Source organism: Magallana gigas, chromosome 6 (genome assembly GCF_963853765.1).
Source record: "Magallana gigas chromosome 6, xbMagGiga1.1, whole genome shotgun sequence".
Lineage (NCBI taxonomy): Eukaryota > Metazoa > Mollusca > Bivalvia > Ostreida > Ostreidae > Magallana > Magallana gigas.
Genome location: NC_088858.1, coordinates 42,820,625 through 42,835,701, shown reverse-complemented (window position 1 = coordinate 42,835,701; position 15,077 = coordinate 42,820,625). Strand labels below are relative to the sequence as shown.

The window sequence follows — 15,077 nt, the reverse complement described above, 5'->3', positions numbered from 1 at the left end:
AGTGTACATTTATTTTTAATGACTGTTAGAGAAGATAGGGGAAAGCAATACATGTGCGATTCAATATTTTTAAAAGTGTGTCTACACGTACATAGAAAAAATAGTAAGCAAAAATATGAAGAAAAATATTTATAAAGATGCCTGAACATACAACTATGATATTTAAAAAATCCTTCATACAAAAAGGTCAGTTCGGACTATGCAACATGATCAAGATTCTTCTCAGGTTAATTAGATACGAAATTCAATTCCATGTCTTCATCAAGCTTTTACCGATACACATGCATATATATGTAATAGACCATCATGCGAGACGAGTCTGAATTAGTAAATAGAGAGAATATTTGTATATTCTAATATTATAAGTAATATCTGAATATAAAGTATGCAATCGTGTGTATTTCGGATTTGGATACTCCATCCGTGCGCGGTGCGATTACTTACCGCATGGATTCGTTTTGCTTTCTATAACAATAACATTTCTATATCATGCTCAAGTTCTGTTGAGAAGCTCAGTTTATTCAAATTTTATATGCTTTCAAAAATGAAATACGGTGGAATTTGATAATCTTAATCTTTTCTGGATTTCGTAAATACATTTACGATTATCATGGTAAGCTGTTTCTACGGTCTATGGTAATTGGTATTACATGTATCCCATAAGTGTATCATGGTTAAACGGGAAGTTTCCAACACCAAATTAATTGTTCTACATAAAGGTGTTATTCCATCTCTAGAGGTCTACATATATATGACGTATTGGACAGTAACAATGGTTAGTATCAATGTAAGCATGTACTCTCGTGACGTCACGTTGTAAGCGGGACTTCGTTACTTACGCTGGAATGAGCACAAGAGTTATCGTCCTAAAACACAACATCAAAACAATCATATATCATTGTCTTATTGAAGGAAAAAGTGAAAACTTCTTGTTGAACTTGGTGATGGTAACAGTACTTCTTTTTACTTGTTCAAACTAACCCCTACCTCTTTTTGTCCCAAGCAGCAATCTGTTTTGGTTTGAATGCTCCTTTTTATTTTGTATAAAGCTTGAAACACTTGTTAAAAGGAGGAAAATACTCTTAAAATGTCCGTTTAACATATTTAAAATGTTTGTATGTGAACATTCTAACCAATGTGCGATTCAATATTGGACCAAGAGTAATAATATCCAGAAAATAAAGGCACGCCGTTTTTACATCAAAACCGTTAAAGCTTTATATGGGAACCAACTGGATATTTTGACACCTTCCCTTGTAGAAACCTACCCGAATTTTACAAAGAAAGAATAATTAATTACTCTCCCCGTTAACAACTGGTATCTGACCTTTCGTTCTTCCGCCTCTTCGTCGGCATCGGCCTGGTCCTGTTTCTGAGTCTCATCGTACGACATGGCGACGATAGCCAAGATCAGATTGACGAGATAGAACGAGCCCAGCAGTATCACGATGACAAAGTAGGCGCTATGGTAGGGACCTTCTGCTCGGAGAGTCTACAACATTTCCAAAGCAAAATTAACAATGAAGAATTTTGCACTTTCATTTTTGTTCATTTATCAAAGTTTGATTTTATCATTTTTGTACATTCATTTTATTTAAGTTTAATTTTTCAAATTGATGATAAATAGTTTTAATGTACATGTTTACACGTTTCTACAAAATACGTAAACTGAATACCAATGTGCAAGTAGAAATATGCGTTACAAATCAACAGGGTTTCTATTTTCTTCCGACTGACATACGTTTTCTTATAGTAAGTTTTTTTAAGAAAGTTACATGTATGTTATTTTCTTAAAATACTTACTATTTGATAAAGATTTTCCCAAAAGTCTTGTGTCATTAAACGGAATGTACAAAGAAGAGCAGTTCCGAAGTTGTCAAAATGGGTGAAGTTGAAGTCTGGGTTTGTGTGAGTGTCATTAATGCATATATATTCACTCGGACATTCCCTACAGAAGAAAAAAAAATTAAATAGCGCTGGGCATAAATCGTAAGTTCTACTAAATTCTCAAGAGTTACAGCAACAGAAAAAAAATCATTTATACCCTGCTCCGGAAGCATTTCCACAGATAAGAAATTCACCAGTGCCTTCTATCTGTTTCCAGTTTTCTTAATAAAACAACGTAATAATAAAATAATTATCAAAATAGTTCCAAGTCTAGCGTCAAATATGCTCAATCTCAATCTATAGAAAGAGGTTAAAGGTGACTGGATGCTCAAAAAATTACCCCTTAGATTTACCTAAAAATAAATACTGCTGAATCATCGTTGTTCGTGGGCGACCAATGTTAGAGGCTTTCGTGGGTAACCCTTGCACACGATTTTACATTCCCACAAACGTATTTGTTTCGTACATTTATTAACAAATTAGATTTTGCTACCGACAAAATTACCCCTCCAAGAACCAGGAAATGTTTGGCTCCCCACGAACATTGACCCCCACGAATAAAAATGATTCCACAGTATGATGTTTTGGCATGGACTATTGTTTAGCAGAGAAAACATCTGAATATGTTAGCTTTGAGTAAATATTTTCTGATCTCTTTATTCAAAACAGAGCTCTTTATTTCGAGGAGATTAATATGGTCAACAAATGACCACGGCCATCCAGCTCCTTTAATTGGACTAACCTGTGTCCATTGCCCACTCGTACCAAGCTTCGTCGAACGATTTGAGAGTATCGTTCCCTTCAGTAGAATTGTCGTACGTGAAGTTTGCAAATGTGACACATTTCTGTCTGAGGGTACCCATGTATAATTGCATACCAACTAAGGCAAAAATTGAGAGCATGAAGACTGTCAGAATCATGACGTCACGGAGTCGCCGCACCGCTTCCAGTAAGGCACCAACAATGGTTTTCAAGCCTAGAGGAAATCCATATTGTTATCAGACCATTATATAATTTGACACATAACATATCATTGTTTATTTTAATTAATCTATTTCATTATGCATCTTTCATTGAATGAGCCAAAATAATTAACATCAGAACAATTGAAAACTCTATAAAAGCTTTACTCCTAAAAAAAATATATATTAAATACAATATGGTTCATTTTTTATTGGCGTTGCATTAAACTTGGTTTGTAAAAAGAGAAAAAAACTTAAAATTATCTACAAGAGTTAAAGTCATAAAAGGGTGTACTGTTATACCAAGCACGTAGCATCGTTTTTGAAAGTGGGGGGGCCAGACCCATCCAAAAAATCTTGACAAGCAAAAAAAAAAAGGGAAATTTAAAGTTTTCAAAAATCTTCAAAATCCTAATCCGTGGGGGGGGGGGGGGGGGGGGGGGGGGGGGTTAGACTCAACTATGCTTCCCAAAAAATTCTTCCCTACCAAATTTTTTTTTTCTCCAAATCATGAAATTCCTAATCCGTGGGGGGGGGGGGGGGGGGGGGGGGGGGGGGGGTAACTTCAATTTGACTACTCATTTCCTTATTTTCATATCAATTTTTTACTAACTTCCAAAAAAGTGGGGGGGCCAACTCCATCATAATTCATTTTTTTATATGTAAATTTTAAAAAATTGGTTGCTGCTAGAAAAAGTGGGGGGGGGGGGGGGCAGGCCCCCCCTGGCCCCCCCTGATGCTACGTGCCTGTATACCAGTGACTATCGTATTCAAGAGTACACCTGGAAAACAATTTCTTTATACGTTAATAATAATGTGAAATCGCTCCGTATTTAAATCAAAACACAAAGTTATATTTTTGTTATGAACACAGGATTAGAAGTTGTAGTAGAGTCAACTCTTGGTGTTGTATTGCTTTACTAAAAAGTCATTTTTAAGTAACTTAGATTGTTACATGTAAAATGGATTGGGAAGGATGAGCAAGAGTTTCTTTTTGTTCAGATGACAATAACACAGCCATTTAAATTAGTACAAAATAACGCAAAGAAAAGCATCCTTTTGCAGTTTTAAATCGTCTAAACATGGAATTTGATCTGCATCCTAGCTGTACAATATGTTTTGTTGAAGGTAAGTTTAACAATAGTTACTACGTTCGGTCTTGATTTTGAAAAAAATTCAAACATTAATATTTCATTCAAAAGAAGAATGTAGTTTGCTTTAAGAAATAAACCAACAATTTACATTGCATGCTAAGTTTGAAGATTGAAATGCAACGGATATTTGAAATTGAAATAGATGACATAGTTTCTTGTTGAGAATAGTTCTATTAAATCACAGTTAGGCATGTAGATATAGTGATTTTTATAAACAACAGTATACAGTGAAACATGCCAAGATGCAAACATGTTTTCTTTACTTTAAATTATGTAAATTTGCATTCATTTATACACATAAATATCCAGGTATTTTTGGTCTTGTTAGAATCTTACTTTGAAATTCTGGGTAAGGAGAAAGTGTTTAAAAGATCTTCAACTGTGATACACATAATGCATAACACAAGAACGCGTCGAGATGATTATTTCCCTTGTTTTTCCATTCTCGATCATAGAGTTCCTTACAATTGTCAAGAACATGCGCGGATTCAGATTTTTTTATCAGTGGGAGTCTGAGGGATATTTAAGTTTTCCGGGGGTGAGGGGGGGGAGGCATATTCGGCAATTATTCTACGTAAGTTTAAGAAATTTGAATTTTCCAGGGGGATAGTTTCCGAACCACCAACCCTTCCCCCCCGACCCCAACTCTAGATCAGCGCAAGCGCATGAAAACAATCATCCAGAAAAAATGTAAGCAAATCATGAAAATACTGTGCCAAGATGCAAAAATTACTAATGTAACGTTTTTCAAACAAAGCTAAGTGCTATCTCCTGAAATGGTTACCAATGGTTGTACATGTATTTCATGAAAATGAAAATTTGTCTGACCTTTTTTCTGAGAGAAAAATAAACAGAGTGCAAAATCACAACAGCGCTCTATTGGCTTAAAAGAAAAAGCTTTACCCAAGTTCCAAATGAAAACCATTTTTGATTAAAATCAGTGTCGGTGAAAACTCAGAGAAAAAAAATAAACTGTGCAAGTTCTCAAAGAATGAAAAAAAAACCACACAATGGAGGAAAGAAATAGTCGTTCGTGTTGTTAGTGATTCCATACCCAATTTTAGCGAGTGAATTTTTTTAGTGAGTAAAAACAAATCGATTCACTTCTACCGTGCAAATTTCACCTGGTATTACAGCGACTGTTTTTAGGGCTCTCAATACCCTAAACGTCCTAAGAGCCGATAAATTCCCAAGGTCTACTACCTCCGTAACATACCTGGTGAGGAAAAGGTAACATATGCTTTTACAAGACACATATATGAAGACAATGTTCGATAGGAATTACCTGGAATGACAGCTACAGTTTTAAGTGCTCGGAGAACTCGAAAGGTCCGAAGAGCGGCTAAATTTCCGAGGCCGTCCTCCGTTAAATTAAGCGGTTGAATTATGCAAGTTTCAAAGTACCTAATAGTGAAAAATAAGGTGAAGAAGATGATAAGATCGGAAGAAATGTGACAGTGGGTGGGTATGAGACGCTGGAAAGTTAAAGAAACAAAGCAGTTATCATTTAGTGATAAATAGAGGAGAATGGAACTCAGTGCAAGTGATTGAATTGTCCCTATTAAAAAAGAGGTTGTAGTTAAAATGTTTAGCAAAGTGAATTTGAACTATATACATGTATAAACTACTAATTAATTACTTGTTGGGGAGTTTGATAATGCAATTTGGAAATGGGATAAGGTTAACATTACGTATAATGAAAAAGTCCATCACTGGTAAAAATAAAGAGGGGTGCTTTGAATGCATATTAGGTTCATGCATATGAATATATGTGAAAAGTGTGGCTTTTAATTAAATGCAATATATTAAAAAATTGTTTCCAAAAAAATTGTTTTAAGCTCATCAAGCAACCAACTTAATTGAAAAAAATTAGACCTGCAATATCAATTCATGAAAACATATAAGTCAATATTATGAACAGATTATAAACATTGTTTGCGTCCAAGATAATATTTATACAATTATTTTTGTCAAGAATATTTTGAAAATGATGTTAACAATAATTTCTGAGTGGATCGGTATAGAGTAGAACTTACGCCAAGGATATGACAGCGAAATCTAGCCAATTCCAAGGGTCTCTTAGGTAAGTGAAATTGTTGATGATGAACCCTCGAGCGGTAATTTTGATCATAGCCTCCAAAGTGTACACACCCGTGAATACATACCTGTCGGAAATCGATTAATTAATTCATTCATATATGTAACTATTAATTTTTCCATAATTACCGGTATTTTGTCATAATTTTAAATTGGTTAAATTTTCATTTTCTCTCCAAATGGATTTGCATTAAAATATACGCTTTAAAGGAAAACATATGAAATGTCAGAAATATTTACGTGTCAGTGATAGAATGATATTGTTTGGTGTTTTACATCTTTTTCAGATTATTTCTTTCAGATTAAGACACTGAATACTACTCACTCGATCCACCCCGCTGGCACCTCTGTCATGGCCATGAAAGCACAGTTGATAATGATGGTGATAATGATTAACGCGCTGAATAATGTACGAAGCGTTAAGGAAACTGTTATAAGACACAGGACGAACCAGAGTATAAACTCATGTTATACAGGGCAGGTCCTATAAATGTGACAAGTACAGAGTGTACGAATCAGCCCTGCAAGACACGGACAGACAAACAGATCAAAAAACATGTCTGTATTACTAATATTATTTTACGGTTGGAGCCTATTGATATGTTTAAAATCAAAATGGTCCAGAGATTCAAACATTACAAAACAGACAGAGTCTACAAGTTTTTGAAAATCCATTTCTGTGTTATTTACATGTACTATTACATGTACTGATGGCAGTTACGAGTATCACTGGATTTCGGTTCTATCGAGAGCCATGAAAACACAGATTATGGTAATCGCCAGTACTACTAATGCATTAAAGTAACTTTGTTAAAGTTTATACATGTACTACCGTGCCTTTGTAGGGAATAGTCGAGATATACACATTAACAGATGTATGAAAAAACTCTTGGGATAAAAAGAATTGAATTATAATATTGTGTCAAAAAACACATACCCAAATTATTGACATTAGAAAGACGACATAATTATGATAAACCTTCTAATGCCTAATCATTATTTTGTCAATCCACTGGCAAAACACCTCAATGTGTACCTATAATAGCCTTCTTAATCAACCTTCATAATTTTGAATATAACATGTAATCGAAAAGGATATGGATGAACTAGGACATAGAGGGCGCCCCTTCTGAGTGGGTTAAAGGGGCTAAGCAGATAGACGGCGTTGGTAGCGCTGAACCTGTAAATGGTCATGTCCTTTCCGACCACCACAAATGTCTGCAAAGAAAAAAAAATTGACTGAAGTTTTCATTATGGTATGATATCTTAATTCGTTTTCAAAAACTATTTTCAATACATTGACGCAGTTCTGATTTCACTGATTTTCAATCAACTGCGAGTCCCACGCAAGAATGTTTATCATTTTTACAACTAACGACAATTCAAAACTCAATTCGTATATACATGTGCATGTGATTCATCAAAAGACATTCGTTTCTCTAAGTGGTTTAAAGGATTCTTACGTTTGAGATATAACATGTCTACATGTAGTCATGTATAATAACAGGATACTTTGTTTCGACAATGTTTACTTTCTACATGTACAGGTACTCAACTGCGGAAATAGAAGACACAGCTGCATCAAAGAGTACATAATCAAGTGTCAGTGCCGAAATTACACCATCATTGAACGGAATACAAGAACAAGCCATGTTCTAACTGCATGTGGTACTCTTGTATTAATTAGATACATATGCCGAGCGCTCCAGTTATTAACACACACAGCATTGGGCTGTGCCGTTCTCTTTGCATTACATGCATGTTTTCTTCGTAAAAAAAAAAGTTTGGGATTTTTTCATTTGTCAATGAAAAGCTCTACATGTAAATTTAGAACCATTATTAGCATTGTCGATCCATAATTATTCATGTGCCGTAAATGCACCCTTTGTTTTTCTGTCTTAATATCGTTCCTGTGTGCTTAAATTTGTGTAATTTACAAAAATATACTTTCCAGATTACAGTGCAAATATACACTTAATAAATATTTAAATGCTATATGTAACAAGTGCATTTAAAAAAATGGTCGCTCTTATAAACAGTATACAGGGAAATTTTCACCCCTGTTTTATTTTCCCCCAATTCAACCTCTTTTTGTCTGAGCAAATTCAATAAAGTTAATTGTGTCTCGTTAAACACACCTGTGGCAGAGTCAACATATAACGGTGCAAATTACCTTCATAGTGTCATTTGGTGAAAAAGCACGGGTTAAAAAAGTTTTCATACTGAATTTGTAATATAGTGATGCTTAAAGGAAAAGATACTTGATTGTTGAGGTAAACTGTCTTAGATTTTAGAGCATTCGAAAGCCTATGAGTTTATTCAAGAAGTTGTTTATATGCAGGATTACTGTAATGACCACAAGAATTTCAAATCGAAGAGAAATACTAAATGTAGCCCATAATCTGGTGTGTTTGATATTTAGGCAGAATGAATTTGTCCATTGTTCTTTCTCCCCAAAAATAGAAAACCCGAAATTAAAAAAACCACAACACACAAATGGCATCCAAATCTCACGATCTCTTGCGATTCTAATGCTCTTACTTTTTGCGTATCGTAAAATTCATCGAAGTCTTCCAGAGGTTTGCTTGTATATTCCACCGGAAACAGATCCTTGAGCGATAGGGGGAGCTTTTTTCCCGCCTCAAATTTTGGGTTGGGTTTTGGTTCCTCTTCTTCATGGGCAGCTAATTCCTCTTCCTCGCCCTCCTCGTGGGCTTGTTTCTCTGCTTTTTTGAACGCTTTTTCCTCTGCTATCCGTTCATCTATTTGCACAAGTGACTGAGGAGTCAAAAGCCTGAAGAATTCTTCTTCCTCCATTTTAGTCGTACACAGCTTAGTTTTCCAATTGATTTAATGAAGTGCATCTATCGAAGTACCTGGAAGGAAAATGGAAAAACCATTCAGTTAAAATAATTAATCGTAATGCATTAATGATTAAACAAGTGGGTGCATTTGAAAACAAATATTTCAGTAAAATTCCAAATGCCTACACATGTGCATAGTTTTTACCTAGTAAAAAGAACGACGTCGCATTTTGATTTGACATAATTGATATAAATATTTTACATAACTTTATACAATGCATCGCTAAATTGTCTTAAGTTTCTTTGGTAAATGAACGAATCGCTGTCCCGTGAATAAGACCCAAACAAAAGGAATCACATGTTAGCCCCCGATTAACTACATTTCTATACGGGGGTGTACTTTAAAACGATCAAATGACCAGGGCTTGCGGTTTATATTCAGTTTTTTGAAACAAATCAGCGACTCTTCACAAAACAATAGTGGGTCAATATCTCCTATTCAACCCAGTTATGGCGAATATTTCAGTGGTATTGAAGATGGAATCGAAGCTTTCGCGTGATCTGGTCAGAGCAAACTCTAGCATTCTGACCTGACCTCAACTGGCCTTTTATTGACAACATTTCTTTACATTCAATACATCTACATTCCATCGGTAAAAAAACCTCTAGGTTTGGTCATGAAAACCGAAGACGCCAAGTTCTTCACCTGAGTTTACAGCTGCTCAGCATGCAATTAAACAAAAAACAATGGAAAAACGAATCTCGAATCAGAACCGCAACAAATATATGTCATACTATGACCATTATTGCTACAACAATGAAGTGTGCAACATAATCGTGCAATCAATTATTAGGTGTCCCCATGCCCCACTGAAGATATTAAACAGATCTACATCGTACGATTCCACTTATACAAGCGCTTCGAAGGTCAAGAGACTGCCTCAGCCAAGTACTGTAACACTGGTTGGCACAGTCGCAACACATGTTTTATCGTTTATTCCTATATTCATCACTTAATCAGAAATATTAATAAGAACAAACAAAATTAATAATATAAATATGCATGGCAAAAAGGACAGAGAAGCGGCAGAATAAATCAACTATTGACAATATTAGGATCGCTAACATTTACCTCTGATCGTAAAAATCCGATGTATCATAGATATTTGTTTGAAATTCACACTTGGTTGCCTTCTACATCTCAGGTGTTACACACAAAAATACGGATTCAGCCACAATAATGGCTGCATATCTCCTTAAAAGTGGAGGTGGAACCATAAAACGCAAGTGATATCACCTTAAGAATCCTCTATCTTGTTGTGAATCATTATATAGAAATCAAACAATTCATATTATGAATGTACAATCCATTATTACACAACGTCTCAAAGAAAATCGTTATATCCAATCTAATAATGATGTTCATCAGTTTAATCATCATGAACATCGTCTTTCGATCTAAGCAGTGATTAATGTGTATTAACTAACTATATTTTTGAAAGTAGATCGAAAGTGGGAACAATATATACAAGTATGACACTATTTATATTCATCATGCAATGTATAAACGTACCCAAACTCAATGTGGCAGAATCTTATCAATTTCTAAACGGTTATTTTGGGAGAGAGAGAGAGAGAGAGAGAGAGAGAGAGAGAGAGAGATGAGGGTCATCAACCTATTTATGCGTTTGTCTTTTACTGTATAATTTTTTCACAATGGGTGTCCTTTACCGTGGCCCATTCTCTCGTCTCGCTTCGTTGGTTTTATTGCTGGATCGGAGGTTAAAACGTATATCTTTTGGAACTATCACAAAGTTATATCAAATTTAAAAATTTTGTGGAATACATTTTAGGTAATTTTTCTCTTAAAAACATAATTTTTATAAAACGTCGAGGTGTCAGAATAGTTAAATACACATGCACTGACACATGCATCAATGTTCATTTTTCTCCTCTCGTAATCATTCTCTTATGACTATATACATTGTATTATCTTTCCATCCATCCACATTAAAATCGTAAATTAAGTAATAACTATTTATTGTTGAGCTATATGGGAACCAATTATAAACTAAAATCATTATCTCTGAAAAACTCAGACGTTGAACCACGTTTTAACTAATAGTTCATTGAAGTCTTTAAATAACTTTCTTTCGACGTTTCACATTTACTAATGCATATTGAATAAACTCCTACGACATGAAACAATCAAGCCAATGTCAATTTAAATTATTAAAAGCTACAAAAGAGAGTTACGAGGTCGTCAATGAACATTTGTATTGATTTCGTAATGATTAATAAATTGTTTTAAACAAAGCTGAGACAATTTATACATCAAACGACTTTCATTTTTCCAAAAGCAATAAATAATTCCATAGTATAAAAAAAATCATAGAGCAATTTCTCTCTCTCTCTCTCTCTCTCTCTCTCTCTCTCTCTCTCTCTCTCTCTCTCTCTCTGAGACTCAGTTTTTGTTAACATGCAAGTTTTCATTAAATATGTTTTGTTTCAGGATTGCAAGGGATGGCAGTAATTGTAGCAATATATGCCCATTAATTGTGATATAGGTATTCATCTAAACAAGCAAGGGAAAAATAATCACATGCAGGAGATTTTCGGCATGTTGATTATTTGCTTTGGACGTGGTACATGTCGCATTGTTGGACGACAGATCAACTAGGAATGCGCCCTACAATCTTCATGTCCGAGCTAGGAAATTTACCATTTTAGCATATAGAACCATTTTAACAAGAGCTTGGACTTTGGGTAGTTGTGTCAAACAGCAATGTGACGTAGGCCTGTCAATTTCATTGATGGCCACTCAGCCATGGCTCTTTGAAATCAACAAGATTTTTCTGGCTTTTGAGCTAAGACTACGCGATCGGTGCATATTTCGCTTGAAACCGCGTCATTTTTAATTTGTTTTGACGCAAGATAGCTACGTCCAACCGAAAGTCCAAGGTCTTGTTAAAATGGTTCAAGACAAAATAATTGACAAGATATAACCGCAGAACCGTCCCTTATTAGGATTTAAATTATCAAGAACTGTTCTTTCTACAAAGAACAATTCATAATCAAATAAGACTTCACATTTACCAAAGCAATTTTTAAAATATGATCCGGGTTTAACTTGTCCACCTATTTATAAAGTAGGCCATTATCTTTGATTTAAAGGTACTCATTGCGCATTATTTGGCAAAACTATTAGTTCTAGTAAACTAGAAAAACGTTTGAGTCTTCTATCTCATTGTGACTATATTTCTATATACCATGTTAATCCCTACCACAAAAGAAAGCTCACATTTAGAGTTATTGTTTGTCTTTTTTTTTAACTGTTTCTTGGGTTTATTATTTTTTTTGGAAGGGGGGGGGGGTGGATTACATGTGGTTTGATATATGGCCCTTTTAGACTTGAACAACATTTCAAAATATCAAAGCGTCGCATTTACTCCCATTGTTGATTTTTTCATATTTAATTTGATATCGAAAAATAAAATAAAATGAATTCTCTCGATTTCAAGCGAGCATCAGTCAATAAGAATGCGAGAACTGTGCGTCTAATCTAAAATGTCCATTCACTCGGAAATTGATCAATAAGATGTCTGATTGTGGAGCATGCTTTCATCCTAAATAATAAATAATCCTCCATGGTTCAAATCAGAAAACCTCTATATAAAGCCAAAACAATCGATTACGTGCTTCTAACTATAAGCGCCACCCATTCCTTAATATGATAAAATGATTGTGTAAGGTGGAAGTTGGTGGGTGTGAAGTTAGGGTTGGAAAAGCAAGCAAAAGGTTGGGGATTGTGAAAATTTTGTCACAATCTTCCCAAACTGAAAGAAAGTCAAGGACCTAGAAGAAATATACTGTAGTGTCCTAACGACTTAATCACGGCCCTTGCAAAATTGTTTCTACTTGTTGGTGTCTTAATCAAGGCATTTACGATAAATAATTGGATTAACCTCCATTACCTATCCCTCAAGCTAGGTTAAATACAGTATAGACGACACACTGTATTCAAGTATCGACTTTATAAATTTGATTAGCAATATCCTTTTGCTATCTTAATAATCCCTACACTTATGTCTGTTTGTTTTTGTTTTTGTTTTGTTTTTTTGTTTTTTGTTTTTTGTTTTTTTTTTTTGGGGGGGGGGGGGGTGGTCTCAGATATTATATAGACGAATTAGTATCAACGTAGTGAAATGCTGAAGTATCATGGAATATCATTACATTGAAATCTTTTAGATAATTTTGTTATATCTAATTGGCAACACGTAAATTCAACGGAATAGGCTAAATTTAATCCCAAATCGAATATTTCTGTTTACGTGCAATATTCGTGAAGCAAAAGTTTAAGGAATCGAAATCCAAAATTATCAACAAATGCAATTGTACGTGTAAGGTGGACTATTTTTTACTTTGTCTGACTATGTATTAAACCTCCAGTCATTTTACAGCAATCCAAATATTTATAACTCTACTATCACAATTTTTTTTCAAGAGCAATATAGAATATGAGCACCCAGTTTACTATTTCCTAATACACCATAATGACAAATAATCTAATTAACTTACATGTATATATAATGACAGTTCGAACTTAAATGCATAATATACACGCACGTAAATAATTCTTATAATGCAAAGCGTGTTAAAATTCGTGCATGCTTCAATGATTTTCCCCTTTCTGTCGCGTTTACTTTTCGCAATTACAATAGCATATTTTCTTCCATGCACAGCAAAGTCATTTCCTTGAATTAGAAATACATTAATATTTATGATACACAAGTGTATATATGATACATATAAACATTATATTTTGGGCACCTTTCGGGCGTGTCATGCGCGGAGCAGGATTATTTATATTAACTGTGTTCCGTGCATAGTCATTATCTCGACTTCGGATGTCAAATATTAAAAATATTTCAAATAATTTCCAACGATCTTGAATCTCGTCTTTTTATCACAACACAAAAATGATGGTGGTCTTTTGTCATTTATGATATCCTGACAAGGCAAACAGCGGTCGAGATTTATAATATAAATGTTCAACAGGACATTAACTACCTAATATATCATCATTCTTTCTAAAAACCAAGAAGTAAAATTTAAACACACACGAAAATGAATTCATCAGACTTACATAAGTACAGAGAAATAACCATGTACGCCAAAATGCTATTCCGTCATGATACATGTACCTAGCTGCAACTAATCAATGTCTGCATAATGGACATTACTTACGATGCAACCAACGTAGTACAATATTTTATAAATAAAGGATAAAATGGGTGCAATACGACGGAATTGAGATTTATTACTCTTGTCGTAATAAATCATTAATCAATGATTTAGAAGCAGGGTGTCTTATATAACCTCGGTAATAGAATCGGTGACCGACTCCCTTCAAATAACGCAAGATCAACCTTGTTGATAGTTCATCCTGATAACAACAAGGTCGTAATTTAATCGTCGTAGTTGCATTTAATAATAAAAAGATAGACATCTTAACATTGCAGCGATTAAAATGTTAAAAATTCTGTAGCGTCTATAACCAACATTAAACAATTGTTTAACAATGGTAACATGCAGGTTAAAATTTTATCTGCAGTGTAATGGAAAAATTGAGTATAAAATCTAAAGCTTGCTTACCATTTTTTTGAAAGTATAAGCATCCTACAAAAACAATGCAAAGTCACTTGGTTGACATACGGAGAGCTTAAAAAATGTCCTTTCCAAAAATAGATGCACATTAAATATCAAATTCGCTTCAGTGAAGAATCACCTGTGCCCAATCAAGTCCATAGATAAATGAATGAAATTCCTCCTAATTAACGCCTGTCCTCTTAAAAGACTTAGGCTCATATCAACTATTAGTTTGAAATCGGTAAAATTACGGAATTTTCTTTCCTTTTAAATTTACAGTAATTCGTTACATTATCTGAGACCCACCGAGCGTGGAAATGTGACGTCACAGTGCCTTTTTAATTAAGGACCATTTAGTCAGTAGGCTAATATTATTTAAATTTATTTGAAGAACAAACCAGTCCGCCCGTGGAGAAAGAATAAGGCGAAATATTATATTTCATTGAAAACCCTCGGTGCTTACAAATTAAACAATGGGATTAATAATTTTTCGTAAGCATTCAGTCAGTTATGAAAGACAACAA

General features: G+C 34.3%; 1 protein-coding gene across 18 annotated transcripts in view; it reads right to left on the bottom strand.

The window, feature by feature from the left end:
* Positions 1–15,077, bottom strand: part of LOC105322803 (sodium channel protein para) — a 52,781-nt gene that overhangs the window by 17,908 nt on the left and 19,796 nt on the right. For 12 of the 18 annotated variants that reach the window (XM_066089115.1, XM_066089116.1, XM_066089117.1 and 9 more), the window contains 10 exons: positions 8,642–8,976; positions 7,201–7,318; positions 6,426–6,510; positions 6,040–6,168; positions 5,289–5,407; positions 2,630–2,863; positions 2,045–2,108; positions 1,804–1,948; positions 1,328–1,492; positions 445–465 (listed from right to left, as the gene is read on the bottom strand). In XM_066089115.1, coding sequence (XP_065945187.1) covers positions 445–465; positions 1,328–1,492; positions 1,804–1,948; positions 2,045–2,108; positions 2,630–2,863; positions 5,289–5,407; positions 6,040–6,168; positions 6,426–6,510; positions 7,201–7,318; positions 8,642–8,917 — 1,356 coding nt within the window. In that variant the 5' untranslated portion in view covers positions 8,918–8,976. Of the gene's footprint in view, positions 1–444; positions 466–1,327; positions 1,493–1,803; positions 1,949–2,044; positions 2,109–2,629; positions 2,864–5,127; positions 5,220–5,288; positions 5,408–6,039; positions 6,169–6,425; positions 6,511–7,200; positions 7,319–8,641; positions 8,977–14,559; positions 14,781–15,077 lie in introns of those variants that run through there. The other 6 variants (XM_066089114.1, XM_066089122.1, XM_066089118.1 and 3 more) reach the window with 4 other exon arrangements.